Here is a 19,567-nt window from a genome sequence, read left to right as displayed (position 1 = left end):
TGCTCAACACTGTCCTTCGTAAATCTAGGCAGGCGGAGGAAGACTAGTAAAAGTAAACGGCAGCAGGGACACCTGCGACTCAGTCCTGTTAACTCCTTCAAGGCGGAGGACCGCCCCCGCCATCAAAGAAGCCCGCAGAGGGGACCGCCCCCTTGCGGGCGTGGCCTCCAATGTTGTGTCGGCCGCGTGCGGGCCGTGGTCCCAGGGAGGCGAGCAACGTCACACGCACGCAAGCCCCGCCCCTTTCCTTTCTCGCCACAGGCGCGGAAAGGGCGTGGCCAGGCGCGAGGACCCCGCAGCTGGCAGCGCTGCCGCCTGAGTCGCCTCCAGGTGGCTGCTCTAGGTTCCTGGCCGCTCAGGCAGCTCGGAAGGCACTCTGTTTTGGGGTCCTCGCTGCTCTTCCACGTCTCCCGGAAGAGTAGCTGGGCCGTGGCAGGTCCGGGACCGGGTCTACTCAACCTGAGCCCTCTCCCGGCCCGCTGCTGAGGAAAGGCGGCCCGGGAGGGTGAGCTGGCCGCGGTGCAGCCGCTGCAGAGGCCTCAGGTGAGGCGGCCGCGGGGGCCCTACGGCCCGATGGGTTCCTTTGGGGCGTTAACGGCCTTAGAGGCGGGGGCGGCAGCCCCTTGGCAGAGATCCTGGTCTCTCCGCCCTGCTAGGGGCTCAAGAAGAGGGCAGGGGAGCCCCCCTGGATCTCCACGGACGTTGCTTGGTGCCCTCCCCTTTCCTGCCTCCGCGACCTCAGCCTGGTTTGGCCCGTATTCCCCCTCCGGAGGCTCAACGAAGTGGGTGGGAAGCAGAGTTGGGGGTCTGGACTCGCCTACCTGAGATCCCGACAACAGACTCAAGGGGACCCACCAGCTGACCCCCAGCCTCCTTTCCTCCGCGTTGACACCTGGCCGGCGAGCAGGCCCTGCTCCCGCCGTCGGCCGCCGGTCCCCGTCCCACGCCCTCTCGCCCTGTTTCTTCCCCTCGGTGTGTGCCGTTTATTTACTGAGCAGAATGACCTCAGAATTCCACCTCGGAAGTCTGCTAGAGTTTTTCTTTTGTCCATGGAGGAAATGCCCAGGGCCCGTCTTAACCTTTAATTGGGTACTCAGTCCTAAGGCACAGGCTTTTGTTTGAAAGTCCTTTAAAACTTTAAGATGGGAGGCAAGATGGAAGAAATTATTAAGTATGTTTTGATCGCCTTATCAGGAGAGATAATTTGCCCCCTAATTACCACCAGTGTTTACTTGGGAATAATAAATACTTTGTAGGGAGTTTTATATGTTTGGGAGCATGTCACTTCCATTTTTATTTGATTTACATAAACTGTGAAATACACGGTCATGTAATCATCCCATTTTGTAAGGAACAGGTTTAGGGGGTGAGTTTCTTCTTGAGATTATTCAGATACTGGTAGGCTAGATTGAGAAGGCAGGGGTTAAAAGTGGGTTTGGCTGACTTAGATTTGCCTGTCTGAGTTGCTGTCTAAACTGGGATCTTTCTCAACTTTCCCCCCACCTTTTTTTATGGGGAAAAAAAGGGGGTACTGCTACTTAACACAGAATGTGGTTGTGAAAATTATGTGTGCTAAAGATAATGTTTGCAGGGCATCTAACAAAAATTAATTCCATTCAGCAGTATTTATGGTGCCTACGGCATGCTGAGAATTCACTGGTGAGCAAAAGACCTGACGTTTATCTACCCACTTTCTTCCTCTCCTTCCCCAAGAGAGGGGGAAAATACATATAAAACATGAAGGGCTGTCAGGGAAGAGAATGGTGTGTGTACAGACAATGATAGAACCTAATTTAGATGGGAAGAAAGAGCTGGTTTTGAAGCAGATGATACTTGGGTGAAGACCAAGAACGAAAGAGTTAATTGTGAAAGAATGCCAGCACCGCAGGCCAGAGAAACAGTGTGCACATTCAAGAGAGGATTGTTGACTTTTTTTATATACTACTCTCCTATGTCATGGAAGCTAGTTATTTCATTATTTTGATTCATTGTGGCACTGGATAAGTACCCAAGTATATGTATCAAAATGAATGGCTATGCTATCATCATGTTTTATTTGGAACTTAGCCTAATGTGCTTATGGTAGGTACAGAGAATCCAAATTATTGAAGGCATGTTTTAAATGTGTATATGCACACCTAAATTATCCATGATAGTGTTGCAGTTTAACACTGAAGTAGCTTTTGTGTTAATCAGAAGTTTCTTCAAGTTTTAGCACTTTACAACAAACTTCAGAAAATTATTTTTATTTGGTTGTCTTGGGATTTTGCCATATTATTTGACATTCAGTGGCTTTTTTACATCAAGATTTACACATCGTTGAAATAGGAATGATGGTAGTAGTGGTAGTTGTAATTGTAGTAATAACAACTACTAAAATGAGCACCTACTATGTGCTTGGAATTTTCAAAATGTTTTTTAGTGTATTGTTTCAGCTGAAAGCCATCCAATAGTATAAGTACACTTATTGTTCTCATTTTCTAGGTGAAGTGTTTCGGTTAAATAGTTTGCTCAAAGTTACATAGTAAGAAACAGGTTAGGCTTTCCAACCCGGGACTGTCTTGACTCCAGAGTCTGGTCTTAACCACTGTATTCTGCTGCTCAGCCACACTGATCCTTTTATATCCTTTTTACAGGTTCACCAACAGGATTATTCTGCTCCCATCATGTCCTGGTTTTCTGATCTAGCTGGAAAGGCAGAAGATCTTTTAAACAGAGTTGATCAAGGGGCTGCAACAGCTCTCAATAGAAAAGAGAATACCAGCAACATCATTTATAGCAAAAATACTGACTATTCTGAACTTCACCAGCAAAATACAGACTTGACTTACCAGAGAGGATCTAAAACTACTTACATTTCCTCAGCAGCTGATAACATTAGAAATCAAAAAGCTACCATCTTAGCTGGGACTGCAAATATAAAAGTAGGATCTAGGACTTTGGGGGAGACCTCCCATCCTGTTGAAAATGCATCTGCTCCTAGGCCTTCATCCCAATTTGTTCGAAGAAAAAAGTCAGAACCTGATGATGAGCTGCTGTTTGATTTTCTGAATAGTTCCCAGAAGGAGCCTACCGGGAAAGTGGAAATCAAAAAAGAAAGGGCCAAAACCCCTGTCTTGCAGAGTTCTCAGACATCCAGCATCAGTTCTGTGAACACCAGTGTAACCACCGTCAAAGCCGTTGAAGAAAATCCTTCTGGGAGCCAAAGCCACGGTAGTTAATTAGGCCTCTGTTTGTTTTAGAATTAACCAAACTGGATGTGTTATCATAGCCTAAAATGTTCTGGCAACATTTGTCATCATCTGGGAGGATGACGGGAGGCACTTGTTACCTCCGTGTTGGTAGAAGGGCAGGCTCTCTGAAATGTGTGGCATGAACAAGGGAGACAGCATGGAACACTGTTAGTCAATATACAGCTATAATAGGGACTTTCGAATGTTGTCTGTGGGTAACTTTACGCAGAACATTTTGAAATCTGGAAGAAAACGTATAATTTTGGATTTGGAAATGTCTCCAATTCATTTCTCTTTGTCATTTGTATTATAAAAATGACAGGAGGCTGTACTTCACTTACATTTTGGATTGTGAGTTTTTTGGTGTGTTTTTCCCCCTGCCTTCCCTGAAAGTAAAGCATAAGAAACTGAACGTTGATCCAAGTTGGAGAGTTGAAGGCATTGACCTAGTAGTGAACTAAAAACTTAAAATTCTGGTTTTCAGTTGTTTGGTTTGCTATTAAATTACCTCAAAATGTACACCTTCTCACCTGCAAAAATGATATTTACATGATGATGTGGCTAATTTGTATACCTAGGAGACATTTTAAAACAACAATGAACGTGATAAGTTCTTGCAGGGATTCTTTATAGAGCTGATAATTCATGGTAGCTTCTTGTGTTCTTAAATGTTAAAGCCTCTTAACACAGTCTTGGGCTTCCGTTGTAGCTCAGTTGGTAAAGAATCTGCAATGCAGGGAATCTGGGTTTGATTCCTGGGTCAGGAAGATCCCCTGGAAAAGGAAATGGCAACCCACACCAGTATTCTTGCCTGGAGAATCCTATGGACAGAGGAGTCTGGCAGTCTGCAGTGATGGGGTCTCAAGAGTTGGATACAACTTAGCAGCTAAACCACTACCACATAGTCTTGGCTCTTAGTGAACAGTGTTTCTTGTATTTCAAGACAAAAAAGTGGTAAAGAGATGGGTTTTGGGCTTTCAAGACAGACACATGCACTGGCAGTTGATTTAAGTACAGTTCCAGTTCAGTCGCTCAGTCATGTCCAACTCTTTGCGACCCCATGAATCACAGCACACCAGGCCTCCCTGTCCATCACCAGCTCCTGGAGTTCACTCAAACTCATGTCCATCGAGTCGGTGATGCCATCCAGCCATCTCATCCTCTGTCGTCCCCTTCTCCTCCTGCCCCCAGTCCCTCCTAGCATCAGGGTCTTTTCCAGTGAGTCAACTCTTTGCGACCCCATGAATCACAGCACGCCAGGCCTCCCTGTCCATCACCAGCTCCTGGAGTTCACTCAAACTCAGGTCCATCGAGTCGGTGATGCCATCCAGCCATCTCATCCTCTGTCGTCCCCTTCTCTTCCTGCCCCCAATCCCTCCTAGCATCAGGGTTTTTCCAGTGAGTCAACTCTTCGCATGACGTGGCCAAAGTATTGGAGCTTCAGCTTCAGCATCAGTCCTTCCAATGAACACCCAGGACTGATCTCCTTTAAGATGGACTGGTTGGATCTCCTTGCAGTCCAAGGGACTCTCAAGAGTCTTCTCCAACACCACAGTTCAAAAGCATCAATTCTTTAGCACAGCTTTCTTCACAGTCCAACTCTCACATCCATACATGACCACAGGAAAAACCATAGCCTTGACTAGATGGACCTTTGTTGGCAGATTTAAGTACAAGCAGTCCTAAATTTCTTCTCAACTAATTTTTGATTAATTTTACAAATTCTTATTGAGACCCTAATGAGCCAGGATACAGAATTGAATGGGTTATAGTTTATTAGATGAGATACACTTGTACACAGATAATCTACATGTAGTGTAGTAAATGCAGCAGTTGAGATATGGTCAGAATATTGTGGAAGCATTGTCTTTTTTCTTATTGCTTCATAGATACTCTTTATATATGAAGGTATATGACAGTTGTTTCTCCTCCAGTTTTATCATATGTTTTTCCTCTTTCTATGTCTCAGTGAATAGAAGTTCTTGATGTAGGCTATTCTTGGGGCTTTTGTACTTCCATATGCATCTTAGAACTTGCCAAGTTCCACAGAAATTCTGTGGTCTTTTTATTGAAAGTCCATTGCTTCTACATAGATAGTTTGGTGAGAATCAGCATTTTTACAATGTAGAATCTTCTAACTTATTAACATGGTATTGTTTTTTTAGATGTCTTTGATTAAGGTTTTGTTTCTTCCATAAAGGTCTTGCATACTTTTGTTAGTTTTATTCCTAAGTAGTTTATATTTTTTAAAATGCTTATAAATAGTATGCTTTAAATTTTTTTACTTTCTGTTGGTTGCTGTATATCGGTTTTTTATGTAAATATGCACTCATGCATGCACACATACGCAGCAACCTAGACACCTTTTAGGCTTCATATTTTTCTGTACATTCATTTAAATTTTCAGCAACACAATATCATCTGTGGATAATGATTTTTCTGCTTAACCATTTTATCTTTTTAAAAAATCTTTTTCTTGCCTTATTATGTTGGTGAGTACTTGAAAACCAATTGTATGTCTTGTTCCTTGTCTTAAGAAGAATGCTTTCACTGTTTCAATCTGTGTTAGGTTTTTCTTAGGTCCTTTAAAGTACTTAGGTACTTTACCAGGTCAAGGATGTCTTTCTGTATTTCTAGTTTGAGTTTTTATGTTGAATTTTAGCAGTTTTTCCTGTAAATATTGAGCTATCACAACCTTTCCCCTTAATACTGATATGGTATACAGATCAGTTGGTTTATTTTATTTAAACCTAAAACCAAACTTTCAGTAAATGTTTGCTGAAACTCACTAGTGAAACCATTAGGGTCTGGGCTGTTCTTAGTGAAAGATTTAATTATTGATTCAAGTGATTTTCCATTTCTTTTTAAATGTTTTTAGTAAGTTACATTTTTTTCCCTAAGAATTTGTCTATTTCATATACTTTGGGGAGGATTATATTTATTGAATTTTAGGAAAATAATGTGGTCACAGCTGAAATTTTAACACAGACACTAATTTATAGTAACCTTGCAGAAATCAAAGCTTGATCACAAATACTACCTGAGGAATACCAATATCTGACACTGTGCTAAATGCTTATTTTTTTTAAACAGTGCTAACGAAGTATAACTGATATACAATAAATTACACATTTTTAAAGTGTACAGTTTGATGGGTTTCAGCATCATGTAGATTTTAAAATGTATTGACAATGTAATTTATAGTGTTTCTCTCAGAAAATCATTTTTGATCATGTCAAGCCTCTCTAGTATGTTTCTTTTCTCTTTTGTTAATTTCTGGTCTTTATTATTAATTTCTGCTTTCTTGAGGTTTATTTTGCTGTTTAATTCTTATGGATGCATAACTCATTAATTCCTTTTTTTCATTTTTAATATAAATATTTAAGGCTATAAATGTCCTAAATACTGCTTTAGATATATCTTATAGGCTTGGATATATACTTTATATCTTTTTAAAATCTTATAAAATCAAAAGTAACTTTTAAAACTCTCTCATTTTGTATTCATTAAAAATATCTTTATTTTGGAGATTTCAAATATGTCAAAGTAGAAATTGATCATTCCCCTCCACCCCCATACAACAGTTTATCCCATGATGATAATCAATAGCTTGTAGCCATTCTGGTTTAATTTATACCCTCTCATTTTCAATGTCTTTCTTTACTTCTACCCTCCACAGAATTATTTTGAAGTAAATCACAGATCTCATATCATTTCTTCTATAAATATTTTATTAACTCTAAAAATATAAGTTTTAAAAACATTCACACCATTGTCACCATAAAAATGTAATAATTCCTTGTGTGTGTGTTAGTTGCTCAGTCATGTCTGACTCTTTGTAACCCCGTGAACTGTAGCCCACCACGCTCCTCTGTCCATGAAATACTCCGGGCAAGAATGCCATTCTCTTCTCCAGGGGATTTTTCTGACCCAGGGATAGAACCTGGGTCTTCTGCATTACAGGTGAATTCTTTATCATCTTACCTACCAGGGAAGCCCCAATAATTCCTTAGTATCCTCTAATACCTAGTCAGTATTCAAGTTTCCTCTGTCTCATCATTTTTACATATACTGGAATGTACAAATCTTAGTTGTATTAATACAAATAGCTATACCTATGGAACTCACACCTTAATTGTGATAAAGAACATTTCCTTTGCCACAGAGAGTGCCTCGTGTCCTTTTCTAGTTAATCTCCCCACCCATCCCTGAAGCACCCACTTTTAGTATTTCTTTCACCTTAGATTACTTTTTGCCTGTTCTGAAACTTCGTATCTTTGCCAGCAGAAAGTAAGGTCATATAGTGTGAATACTTTCTGACCTGACTTCTTTTATTGATCGTGTTGGTGAGAGTCACTCACGTTATTGAGTATATTAATTTTTTTTTAGTTGTGTGGCATTTTACTATAGTATGGATACACCACAGTTCATCCACTCTTTTTTGGACATTTTGGTAGTTTCCAGTTTTTGGTTTTTGTGAATAAAGGTGGCTGTGAACATTTTTGTCCTCTTTGTGGGAAAATGTTTTTATTTCTCTTCAATAAATACTCAGGAGTGGAATTACTGGGTCCGGTGGGAAGCACATGTTTAATTTAATAAGAAGCTGGGAAAACTTTTCCCATTTTCCCGTCTGTCGCTTATACTGCCGTTAACAGTCAGCCTGTGAGTTCCAGTTGGTCCATATCTTCACCAGCATTTTGTGTTGTCTTAATTTTAGCCTTCTAGCAGGTGTGTATTGGTTCTTGTTGTGGTTTTAATTTGCATGTCCCTGATCACTAAAGATGTTGAGAAAATTTTTCATTTAGATATGGTTCATTTTTTTAACACATACTTAATTTTGTGGGAGCAAGTGAAAAGTGTATTTGCATTATATTTAGTAACAAATTAGAAACAAGATAAATCCAAAACAATGAGTATCTGAATTAACGAGTCTATCTTTGGGTAAGGCAATATAGATTCCAGTTTAGTGTGTGACAGATTGTCCTGACCTGTTATTGCTCACTGCCTTGAAACCCACAGCTCTGCTTGTATTCCTTTCCTTTATTTTTCAGTGTTGAAACTTCATCCTTGTTTTCAAAAATGATTCATGGACAAAAAGGAGACCAAAACCGTTTTTACCTAAACCCCAGTACATAAATTATCTCTGCTTTTCTCTTTCCCAGAACTATATTCTCCTATCTGTTCTTTATCACTATTCATTCATTGTATCCATTGAGGGTCCTTAGAAATCTAGAGGCTGTATGTGTGAGAATGAAATTTCATCAGAGGGAAGTCTCTTAAGAATTTAAGTTGATTTTTTTATGGTGTTTTAGTGTAGCAGTTAACTTGAACCAGAAGATGTTCTACCACAGTAAACTACGAATGCATATGTAAGGAGTGTTCCAGTGTTACAAAGATGTCTTTGCTTTCTTACAGCAGCCTCTCATGATTCAGATTCTGGCCATGAGGCCCACGAAGATTCTTCAAAGGAAAATGTGTTATCAAATGCTGCCTGTACTGATCCCAACCCAGTGCCTAATGATGATGGCAGATCACATGAACTGTCTAACCTTCGCCTGGAGAACCAGTTGTTGAGGAATGAAGTTCAGAATTTAAATCAAGAAATGGCCTCATTACTTCAAAGGTCCAAGGAAACTCAAGAAGGTAGAGCCTTATCTAAATTATCCAGGGTTAGGAATGTAGCATTTCAAAAAATATACTAAAAACTTGATTGCATTTAAACTGTTAGAAATATCCTGGATGAGACTTGTAGAATGGTATTTTCATGGAAATAGAGAGCCCTGATTTGAAATGCTACATGTTATTCACCTGAAACAGAACACTGGTTTATTTGGTCATCCTTTAGAACCCTGAATAGGAAGATGTATTAAGACTTGTTAAACTGACTTCAAAAGCTTCACTCTTTCCCAGACTAATTTAGGCGTAGAAATATTTCCTAGAGACCCTGTACAGTTTGCTTCTGTATTTAAAACAAAGTGATTTTTTGCTGTCAGGCTTATAATTACAGATGGTGCATAGGGTATGGAGATCTATATTTCATTGCTCTTTCTGCACCACCAGTTTTCTAGATTCAAAGCACTTTTTATTTTTTATTTTTTTTGCCAAAGTAATGGAAAGAAACAGATTCCTTTCCAGTGTTTATCTTGAGATTTTTTTGTTTCTTTTGATCCTATTGGAGTATACATTGTCCACCCTTGATTTGGATTTGCATTCTTTCATGTCTATAGCAGAACTCCAAAAATCCACTGACTGTTTTAGTCTTGTGAGCTCTCCACTGTCTACTGTTTGGCTTCCAAATGCTTTACGAAAAAAACATTTGTAGAAAAGCAGCCAACTTCATGCCCCTTTCCAACCAACTAACTGTAATATAAGATATGAGTATTGGCCTTGAAAAATGGAGATCCCTCTTGGAGCAAAAAGTTCAAATATATTTGTAAGCTCCTAATTTTGGCAATAGGTACTAAAGGGATTTAAAGGAGAATCTTTGTGTGCTCTGAGGAAGACATGTTTACTTATATGGAGACATTTCCTTCTTTCTTTTCGTTTCTTTCTTTGTTTGTTTTTTAAATAGAATTAAACAGAGCAAGAGCAAGAGTCGAGAAGTGGAATGTTGACCATTCAAAAACTGATCGAATAACTCGAGAACTTCGAGCCCAAGTCGATGACCTGACTGAAGCGGTGGCTGCGAAGGATTCCCAGCTGGCTGTATTGAAAGTGAGACTCCAGGAAGCTGACCAGCTGCTGAATACTCGCACAGAAGCGCTGGAAGCCTTACAGAGTGAAAAATCACGGTAGCTAATTCTATTAATAATGAAAAAGTGAGCTGGGATATTTATCAGGGCACATAATGATAGACATGGTAGTCATACCATACCATTTTGTGAAATTTTCACTTTGGAAATTTGCAAGAGGGGAAAATGTAGCTTTTGGTTAATGCTGGAATGTGTGTGATTAAAAATGGTATTTGAATCTTGAGAGGCACTGTTAGCAAATTCTGAATTTTAAAATATTTGAGAGCAGTGTCATTAATCTTTTGACATACAATAACATGTGGCATGTGCTTGTATTTGGATGCCTAAAAATATAGATTATAGTCCATTAAAAGGGAAAAAGACTTCTCAAAGAATGTTTTAGTCAAAACCATCTTTTTGTGCGTGCTAATTTACTAATGCTTTAAAAATTATTCTACCTTTTCATTTGTATACTGTGGAAATAAGTTATTTCAAGTGATGTATTTTCCTTTAGAATAATACAGGATCACAGTGAGGGTAGTAGCCTGCAGAATCAAGCTTTGCAGACTCTTCAGGAGAGACTGCATGAGGTGGATGCCACTCTGAAGAGAGAACAGGAGAGCTACAAACAGATGCAGGTTAGAATGGGGACAGCGGGACTCTGTTTTCTTTTTTAATATTTTTATTTACTTATTTATTTGGCTGCACTGAGTCTTAGTTGTGACATGTGAGATCTTTAGATGTGGCATGTGGGATCTAGTTCCATGACTGGGGATCGAACCTGGGCCCCCTGTATTGGGAGTGTAGAGTCTTAGCCGATGGACCACCAGGGAAGTCCCACGGCTATTTTATTATTTGTATGAGGAGGAATCACTTTATACCATTCATAGCACATGTACTAAAATAAAATTCTACAGTGTATTCCAGAAAAGTTTGTTTCTGTGACAAAAACTAAGTATTTGGATATTTATCTTGATCCTTGCTTGACTGTGCAACAAGCATTACCATTATTTGATTAAAAGCTAATTTGTGGCATCTCATTTATTTTTATTTAAGCTTTTTCTGATTCCAAGTTAATCTGATTCTGTTATTGTAAGAGAAAATTGTACAGCATATTTATTTAGAATTATACTCTTAAGTGAATTTTTGCATCTAGTTTAGTGATTTTTCAGCTCTAAGTCAGACAGTAAAGAATTTGCCTGCAATGCAGGAGACCAAGGTTTGATCCGTTTGTTGGGAAGATCCCCTGGAGAAGGAAATGGCAACCCACTCCAGTATTTTTGCCTGGAGAATCCCATGGACAGAGGAACTTGGCAGGCTATAGTCCATGGGGTTACAAAGAGTTTTACATGACTGAGCAAGTAACACACACACACAGCTTTTGAAAATAAGGATAAAATATAAATAATTCTCAGAACTAAATTTAGGCTAGCAAGGGACAGACCTTGCATTCTTTAGAGTGTGCTTTTAAAGTTTCTTATGCTAAAGAAAATTACATTGAATAGTTTAGTATTCAGTTTGAAATAAAGGAAAAATGGTAGCCATGATATTAGAGAAGATGTAGCTGTGTACCTGTGTCTTCCATTTGTTTTCTAATAGACTTTCTAGTTTTCTGTAGACCTTTATTCATTGATCAGTTAGTATCAGATCAGACGTGGTATTCAAGAGATAAGATTCACCTGGGAAACCGATTAAAAAACGGATTTCTAAGCCCAGTCTTGGAAATTTCAATTCAGTTGAGCCCAGGGAAGGCCTTGGTTGGCTGTTTCTTTTTTTTGGCTGTGTTTTTAACAGACTTCCTCATTGATTTTAATGCGTTGCCATGTTTGGGAACCACAGCCTTAAAGTTCCAGTGCTTCACTTCCTAACAAATGAAGAACTTTATTTTTTTTTACCCCCCTGTTTCATGGGCTGAGCTAGTAAATCCCATAAGATATCTAAACGGATGGTTGTAAACTCTCTCAAAGCAAAATGATAATAAGTATGATATAAAATTTTGCCACAGAGTGAGTTTGCTGCACGCCTTAATAAAATGGAAGTGGAACGTCAGAATTTGGCGGAAGCAGTTACGCTGGCAGAAAGAAAGCACTCAGATGAGAAGAAGAGAGCGGATGAGCTACAGCAGCAAGTCAAAGTGCTGAAGTCCAACCTGGACTCCTCTAAGCAAGAATTAGCTGACTACAAGCAAAAAGCTACTCGAATACTCCAGGTGAGCCTGAGACGCACAGGTGTGAACATTAAGCCAGGCCAGTTGACGGAGAGGCTCCCTGAAGCGCTTTGTAGATCGGAGAGGTGCTTTGTTCCTTTTGACTGGGTTGGCTTACTTCAGGTGTCTTGTTCTTCTTAGAAATATTATAAAAAAGATGAAATGTTTCCTGCTCCCACCACTTTTGTCCTTTTAAGAAAAGTATTCATCCTTCCACTACCTAGTTCAGGTCTTCAACCTGTCACCTTAATCACCGTGATAATATCAGTGTCTGTCTTTAACAGTTATTCTATTCTCCCTTGTTGATTCTCTTGAATTTTTCAGAGCAATTGGCCTAGGCCTCCTCCCACTCTCAGATCTCCTCTTCCACCTTTCCACCTTCCCTTTAATTAATTCAAGACTGTAGTTTTCAACTTCTCTTTCCTTTGCCTTTCATATCAGAGGGAAGACATGCCCTTTCATTTTTTACCCCCCTTGGATAAGTTTTCTGCCTGTACGTTGATTCCTTCCACCTCATGTAAGCCCTTTCTCCATCAAGTCTGTCCTGTGTCTTCCTCTGTGTCTTTGTCTCTGCTGCCTTCTTCTGGCTCAGCTTGGTCAAGAGCATGTGGTTACTTAGTGGGAGAACAAAGACCAGATCTTGAAACCCCAGTTACTACATATGGTGGAAGAAACATCGCTTTTGGCCTTTTTGATCACTTTGATCCATTTCTCTGTCCTCCTTTCTTTTAATGCCAAACTTGTCAGAATTAGGGCTTCCCTATTGGCTCAACTGGTAAAGAATCCGCCTACATTGCAGGAGACCCTGGTTCAATTCCTGGGTTGGGATGATCCATGGAGAAGGGATAGGCTACCCACTCCAGTATTCTTGGGCTTCCGTGGTGGCTCAGCTGGTATAGAATCTGTCTGCAATGTGGGAGACCTGGATTCAGTCCCTGGGTTGGGAAGATCCCCTGGAGAAGGGAACAGCTACCCATTCCAGTATTCTGGCCTGGAGAATTCCATGGACTGTATTTGTATAGCCCATGGGGTCACAAAGAGTTGGACACGACTGAGTGACAGGGTTAGTGTTCTCTCTTCTCCATTTTAGAACTATTAACTTTAACTCCTTCATGTAATTTCTGTCCCCACTACATTTCTGAAATTGTCTTCTCAAAGTCTTTAATGACCTAAATATTTTCTGTTCTCCTATTAGTTTCCATCCACTTTGATTTTGGTAGAATGTGTTGACCCTGTGAACCCTCCTATCTTCTTGAAAGTTGCCTTGTAATTTTACTTGTATGGCCTCAGCTCTGTCTTCTCTTTACTGCTGTTTCTCTTGGGTGCTCTTCTTTTGTCCTCTTTTGCTATTTTTTTCTTACTTTGCTGTTATTCTTTCTTATCTTGTTGTACACTCTTGCTTCTATCACTTGATGTGACTTCAGCATGGCTCCAACCCTAACTTCCTGCCTGGTTTCTAAATGCCTGCTGTGCTTCTCTACTTGGCATATGGTATTGCAAACCCCAAATCAGCTTTCCCCTCATTCTCCTGTTTTGGTAAATAATATTGCTGTCTTCCTAGAAAGTGAAGCTTGAAACCATAGTGTCATTTTGACTTTAGCCCCTGCCTGCTATTGGCTAGAACAGCTTTTCTTTCTACCTCTATGAAATATCATATCTGTCTCCTTCAAACTCTTCTATATAATTATTTGTGTTCAGTTCAGTTCAGTCGCTCAGTTGTGTCCGACTGTTTGTGACCCCATGAATCACAGCACGCCAGGCCTCCCTGTCCATCACCAATTCCCGGAGTTCACTCAAAACTCATGTCCATCGAGTCAGTGATGCCATCCAGCCATCTCATCCTCTGTCGTCCCCTTTTCCTCCTGCCCCTAATCCCTCCCAGCATCAGAGTCTTTTCTAATGAGTCAACTCTTCGTGTGAGGTGGCCAAAGTATTGGAGCTTCAGCTTCAGCATCAGTCCTTCCAATGAACACCCAGGACTGATCTCCTTTAGGATGGACTAGTTGGATCTCCTTGCAGTCCAAGGGACTCTCAAGAGTCTTCTCCAACATCACAGTTCAAAAGCACCAATTCTTCGGCACTCAGCTTTCTTCACAGTCCAACTCTCACATCCATACATGACCACTGGAAAAACCATAGCCTTGACTAGACGGACCTTTGTTGGCAAAATAATATCTCTGCTTTTCATAAATGTAATTTGTTAATTTATGTAAAGGGTTCTTAATTGAGCACTTAACTGTTCGTTTGCACTGTGATAGGTGCTGAGGATACTGAGCTCAAAAGATGTGTCCTCTTTCTTAAGGGAGCATTTGATTTAGTGGGACGACACTGAGGCAATTGATATAATGAAATTATTGATGCAGCACTGTGGGAGCTTGAAGGAAGAAGCCCTTAACAACTGCCTGGAGATGTCAGGGATCACTGGAGATCTGTATGAAGAGAAACCTGAAGGACGAGTAGGAGGACTTGTGATCGGGCAGAGATTTCAGATAGAACAGCCCATGCCAGAGTAAAGGGGGCCCAAGGGAACGTAGTATGTTTAAGAGACTACACCTAGTTCTCTGTTGCTAGAGCAACAAGTATTAGAGATCAAGAGACAGGAGGGAAGACTCAAAGACAGCCGATGTCAGATTGTGGAAAACTTTGCATACCAAGCAGAGAAATTTTGATTTTAAAATGTAGGTGATGGTAGGGGTTGAGAGGTGTTAGAGAAGTTGAGCAGCATGATCAGATTTGGGTGTAAGAACTGTGGCAGCCATGAAGAGGTGAGGAGAGAGTTGACATCTAAGATGGCATCTAGGATGATTCCAGGTTTCTGGTTTGAGTGTTCCCCTGTACTACCAAAGGGAAAACAGAAAAGAAAGCAGGTTAGGGTTGAAGATTATGATAAATTATGGTGAGTTTGCAAAGCTGATGTGGCATTGAGATGACAGTATCAAGAAGGCCATCAGAAATGCAGGTCTGAAGCTCAGTAAAAGGTCTGCTTATTAGCCACATGGAGGTATGGAGATACAGATCTAATCCTGTTTGTTATAAAAAATTTGAAAAATGCAGAAAAGCTTGCAGACATCACCTGTAATTCTACCACATAGAAAGGAGAAACTATTTTTGATGCAAGAGAGTTAATATTTAAGGTGAAGGAACCAATGGTCCTTGCTGTTCCTGGCCTTAGATTACAGCACTTTTTCAACTAGTCTTCCCACCTCAAATCTCTTCTTTCAACTCATCCTTATACTAGGGATCAACAAACTTTTTCTGTAAAGGGTGAAATAGTACATATTGTAGATTTTGAGGGCTGAATCTGGTTTCTGTCACATGTTCTTTGCCTTTACTTTTTTATAATCCTTTGAAAATGTAAAAACCATCCTTAGCTTAGTGGGCTGTACAAAAAAAAAGGTCACAGGCCAGACCTGGCCCATCATCCATAGTTTGTGAACTGCTGCCTTAAACCAATCCCAGATGTACCCTCCTCAAACGCATCTCCGGTCATAGTACCTCCTTATCCACTTCCTGGCAGTTGGTTTTAGACTGCCAAATAAAATTCAAACATTTTAGCCTGTGATCTAAAGGCCCCCCAAAATTGGTCCTAACATGCTATCTGACCACATCTCAGAATACTTTCAGGCTCTCATGCTTTGGGGTTTTTATGCTTTGTCCTCTGTTTTCTGTACACCTTTTAAAACCTTAGCCTTTTTCCAGGACCAGTAGAAAAGCTGTCTTTTGAGTAAACTCTTCTCTTCCCCAGAAGTGGTTTGTCCTGCTCAGAACTCTGCAAGTAATCTTCTTACATCCAGCCTTCTTGCAGCTTGTGTTTACTGCCTTCTGTTGGATATTTGCCACTTCTCTTTTATTGTTAAGGCAACCTGGAGTGAGAGACATTATTTTTATCACACAGAACACTTAGCATAGTGCGAAACCCACTGTAGATGCTCCATGAATATTTGTTGAGTGGAATATAATGGGAGGGAAAAAAGCATAAGAAAGAATGAAGAGAAAGTTTGAGAATACTCTTATTAATAAGTTTTCAACAGTGACGTGGTCCTGGGGACTACAGTCCAAGAATACTATACAGCAAGGCTCTGTTTCATTTTTATCCCTATGGATTTAACATTCTATGGACTTTCTCTGATGGAGAATATAATTGAAATATTCCCATCGTGGTTTAATTGGTGTGTGGTAGATGATATTCAGTGTAGAAGCTAATCTCTGCTTTGCTTATTTATTCTTTTTTTTTTTTATGACAGTCTAAAGAAAAACTGATTAACAGCTTAAAGGAAGGATCTGGTTTTGAAGGCCTAGATAGCAGTACTGCTAACAGCGTAGAGCTAGAGGAACTTCGGCACGAGAAGGAGACACAGAGGGAGGAAATACAGAAACTGATGGGTCAGATACATCAGCTGAGATCCGAGTTACAGGTAAGAATCATCACAGTGCAGCTTCACAGACAGCTGTTTACCCCCAGGTATTAGTAGTTTGAGAGGTGATAGCTTCTGTCTCTGAGGGGAAGGGTATTAGTAATGTGTGAAACTGTTGGGATATTAGTTACCTGATAGAAGTGAATCTAAAGCAGCAGGCTTCTTGTCCATTGGTCAACTTACAGTTAGAGGAATAAGAAACATGGGTCACCTGACTCATTCATTCAATAAATACCAAGTATTTGCCTTGTGCCATGCATCTTCTAGGCTTAGAGTTACACAGGGAACCAGACAGAATGTTTATTTTATAGCTCTAACATCCTAGTGGTTAAAAACAAAGTAGATTTGTGTTTACTTCTAAAACAAGGATGCTTTCTAATATTAGAATGGGCTTAGGGATGATCTTTTATAGTTTCATGCATTTTCTTATAATTTACTATTTATGTGTAATTAATATATTTAATCTAAAGGTAAAATTGGGCCACTTATTTATCTTAAACAAGGGTCTTTGACATAGGAGGGGGCTCTGAGGACGAGAAAGAAAAAGTATGGGATAATGAGCCTTTTGTTTTTTTAAAAAAGAAAAAAACTGTCTGCCAAGAATGTTTATCATGCATCAACTTAGGAAATTATTGATTTTTTAAGATGTACATGAACAACAGTGAGAGTGTGGAAGTGATAAGAACGGGCTGGCTTGCCTAGGGTATAAGCTTGACTGTCCTACATAGATGCAGGTCCTGTATCCCGGCTTTGGCACTTAATAGATCTGTTACGTTGCAGCACTGCCACCTCTCACTGAGCCGTAGTTTTCTCCTCTGTAAATTGCAGATGAGAACAAGGTTCTATGGGGAACCTGTGTGTAAAGGGCCTCGCGTTGTTCCTGACACATAACAGGCTCAGTAAATAGTAGCTGCTGTTATTTCTGAGTTTTTTTCTTATTATCTTTTAAACTGTAGGATTTTTTTCTATAAATAGTTTTGGATTCCAAAGACTTCAGTCCCATAAATTTGAAAGTGAATAAACACTAAACTTTCAGATATTTTCATGTATAGTTTTCATATAGTCCATGTCTTTTTGGTGAGATGGAAAATATGATTTGTTTTAATATCTCACCCCTACCACAGCATCACTGATGACACTGACACGTCTCTCCCCTTTCTCAAGAACTTTATGAAACTGAGAATAAGGACCACAGTGTCGGGTCTGGCAAAGTGGAAGAATGGCTGGTAATTGCAGTAGCTGTCATTTGCTGAGCACTTGCAGTGCCAAGCACCGCACTGAGCACTCGACGTATAGCCTTTGCTTTCTTCCTTCTTTTAACCCCTTGAAGGAGATGACGGATTCTCATTCTGCAGTCTGAAGAAATCTAGGTGTGGAGGAGGAAAGTAGCTTGCTGTGACTCGTAAGGTGGCAGAGCCAGGATTAGAGCCTGGTCTGTCTCATGCCAGACTCTGTACCCTTAACCACACTGCCCACCTCTTGAGAATTCGTCTGATTTAGTCAAATTGATAACAAAAATTAGTCTACTTTCTACTAACCCCGAAAATGGTAAGGAAAAATAATTTAACTTATTGCTGTTTCCCGCTACGTCCACACAGTTGTGTGAAAGAGTATTTTCCCTTGATTATCTGGGAGTATCATTAATCTATCAGTTCTTTCCAAATGATGTGTGAAGTGCAGAGTTTGTGGAGATGAGCATATATTCACAGTGTACCAAAAGATAAAAAGCAAAATTGAGAAGCCAGTTTTTGTCTCATGGAGTACTATATGAATGGACTTAGGCTTACCCCATAGAGGGAAAATACAGAAACCTAAAGCAGGGTTCTTTGCCGCTGATGGATTTTGCAGACAGTCTAGAAGGTGGTTTTGTAATTTGAAGAGGTGAGAATAGTGACACCAAAGGGAAGAAGTTAGAAAGAGAAATATGGAAAGATGTGAAAACAGAGAATAGTAATAGAGCTAAAAGAAAAAAAAGAAAGTAATATGCTAATCTCATGATATGAGGAAAAAAGTTATATTTTTACTATGTGTTGATTTCTGATACCCACACATATACAAAAACTAATTATAATCTACAGTTTTAGGGGACTAAGGCAGTGAAGTCCTTCTTGATGTTATATTTCTATTTCTCTTGAACTTGTTAGCTTTTGAACAGAGAGAAATCTCCCAGTGAGCCTCAGTCTGCTCATGCGCATTAAACCAAACGGTTTTTGCCACAGCGTCCTGTTCATTTCTCCCACCGTTTGCCGTGTTACATAATGAAGGATCAATTTATGTGCTCCTTCTAGGCTGTGTCTGTCTCATTCATCTTTATCCCTCCAGGGCCTGCTGAGCCCCGTTTACGGCACATAATGACCATTCAGTAAGTATTGAGCCAAACAGTTCTTTATTGCTTTCACATATAAGGTTCATCTTTTTAGGATATGGAGGCTCAGCAGGTGAGTGAAGCAGAATCAGCAAGAGAACAATTACAGGATCTGCAAGACCAAATAGCCGGGCAGAGAGCAGCTAAACAAGAACTAGAGGCAGAATTGGACCGACAGAAGCAGGTACGGATTCCCGAGGAAGACTGTTCACCAGCAGTCATATGAGGTGATTTCCAGTAAAGCAGCTTACTGAAATTCTTAGAGCTTGAGCTCAGAGGTCCCTCCGACCTTATTAGTACCTCACCGTCCTCATTGTTTGTTTGTTTTAACAGATGAAACTTGGAGACATAGAATGACTTTGAGATTTGCCTAATATCATTCAGCTAATTAGAGAACAGAATCCAGGATTCCTGTCCCAGAGTCCAAAATTCTTTCTGCTCCTCTGTCTATATTTTATTGTATCTTCTTGTCAGAGTATGTATGTTAGAACACTTAGTGACATCAGTTGATTTTCCTATTTTATCACATTTTTACTTTCTAGAAGCAATAGTAAATTTTATTTACTAGAAATAGAAATACGACATTAGTGCCATTATAGACTGCTCTTTCTGTTTGA

General features: G+C 40.0%; 1 protein-coding gene across 2 annotated transcripts in view; it reads left to right on the top strand.

Annotated features, from left to right (window-relative positions):
* Positions 1-317: 317 nt before the first annotated feature.
* GOLGA5 (golgin A5) overlaps positions 318-19,567 on the top strand; it is a 28,381-nt gene continuing 9,131 nt past the window's right edge. Inside the window, exons 1-8 of one of the 2 annotated variants that reach the window (XM_040256610.1) lie at positions 318-543; positions 2,637-3,213; positions 8,652-8,876; positions 9,805-10,024; positions 10,479-10,602; positions 11,970-12,173; positions 16,415-16,585; positions 19,006-19,134. In XM_040256610.1, coding sequence (XP_040112544.1) covers positions 2,667-3,213; positions 8,652-8,876; positions 9,805-10,024; positions 10,479-10,602; positions 11,970-12,173; positions 16,415-16,585; positions 19,006-19,134 — 1,620 coding nt within the window. In that variant the 5' untranslated portion in view covers positions 318-543; positions 2,637-2,666. Of the gene's footprint in view, positions 544-2,636; positions 3,214-8,648; positions 8,877-9,804; positions 10,025-10,478; positions 10,603-11,969; positions 12,174-16,414; positions 16,586-19,005; positions 19,135-19,567 lie in introns of both variants that reach the window. The other variant, XM_040256609.1, reaches the window with a different exon arrangement.

This window comes from Oryx dammah, unplaced genomic scaffold, assembly GCF_014754425.2.
Source record: "Oryx dammah isolate SB20612 unplaced genomic scaffold, SCBI_Odam_1.1 HiC_scaffold_16, whole genome shotgun sequence".
Classification (NCBI taxonomy): Eukaryota; Metazoa; Chordata; class Mammalia; order Artiodactyla; family Bovidae; genus Oryx; species Oryx dammah.
Note: the sequence above shows the minus strand (reverse complement) of the source record. Positions and strands in the feature narration are given on the sequence as shown.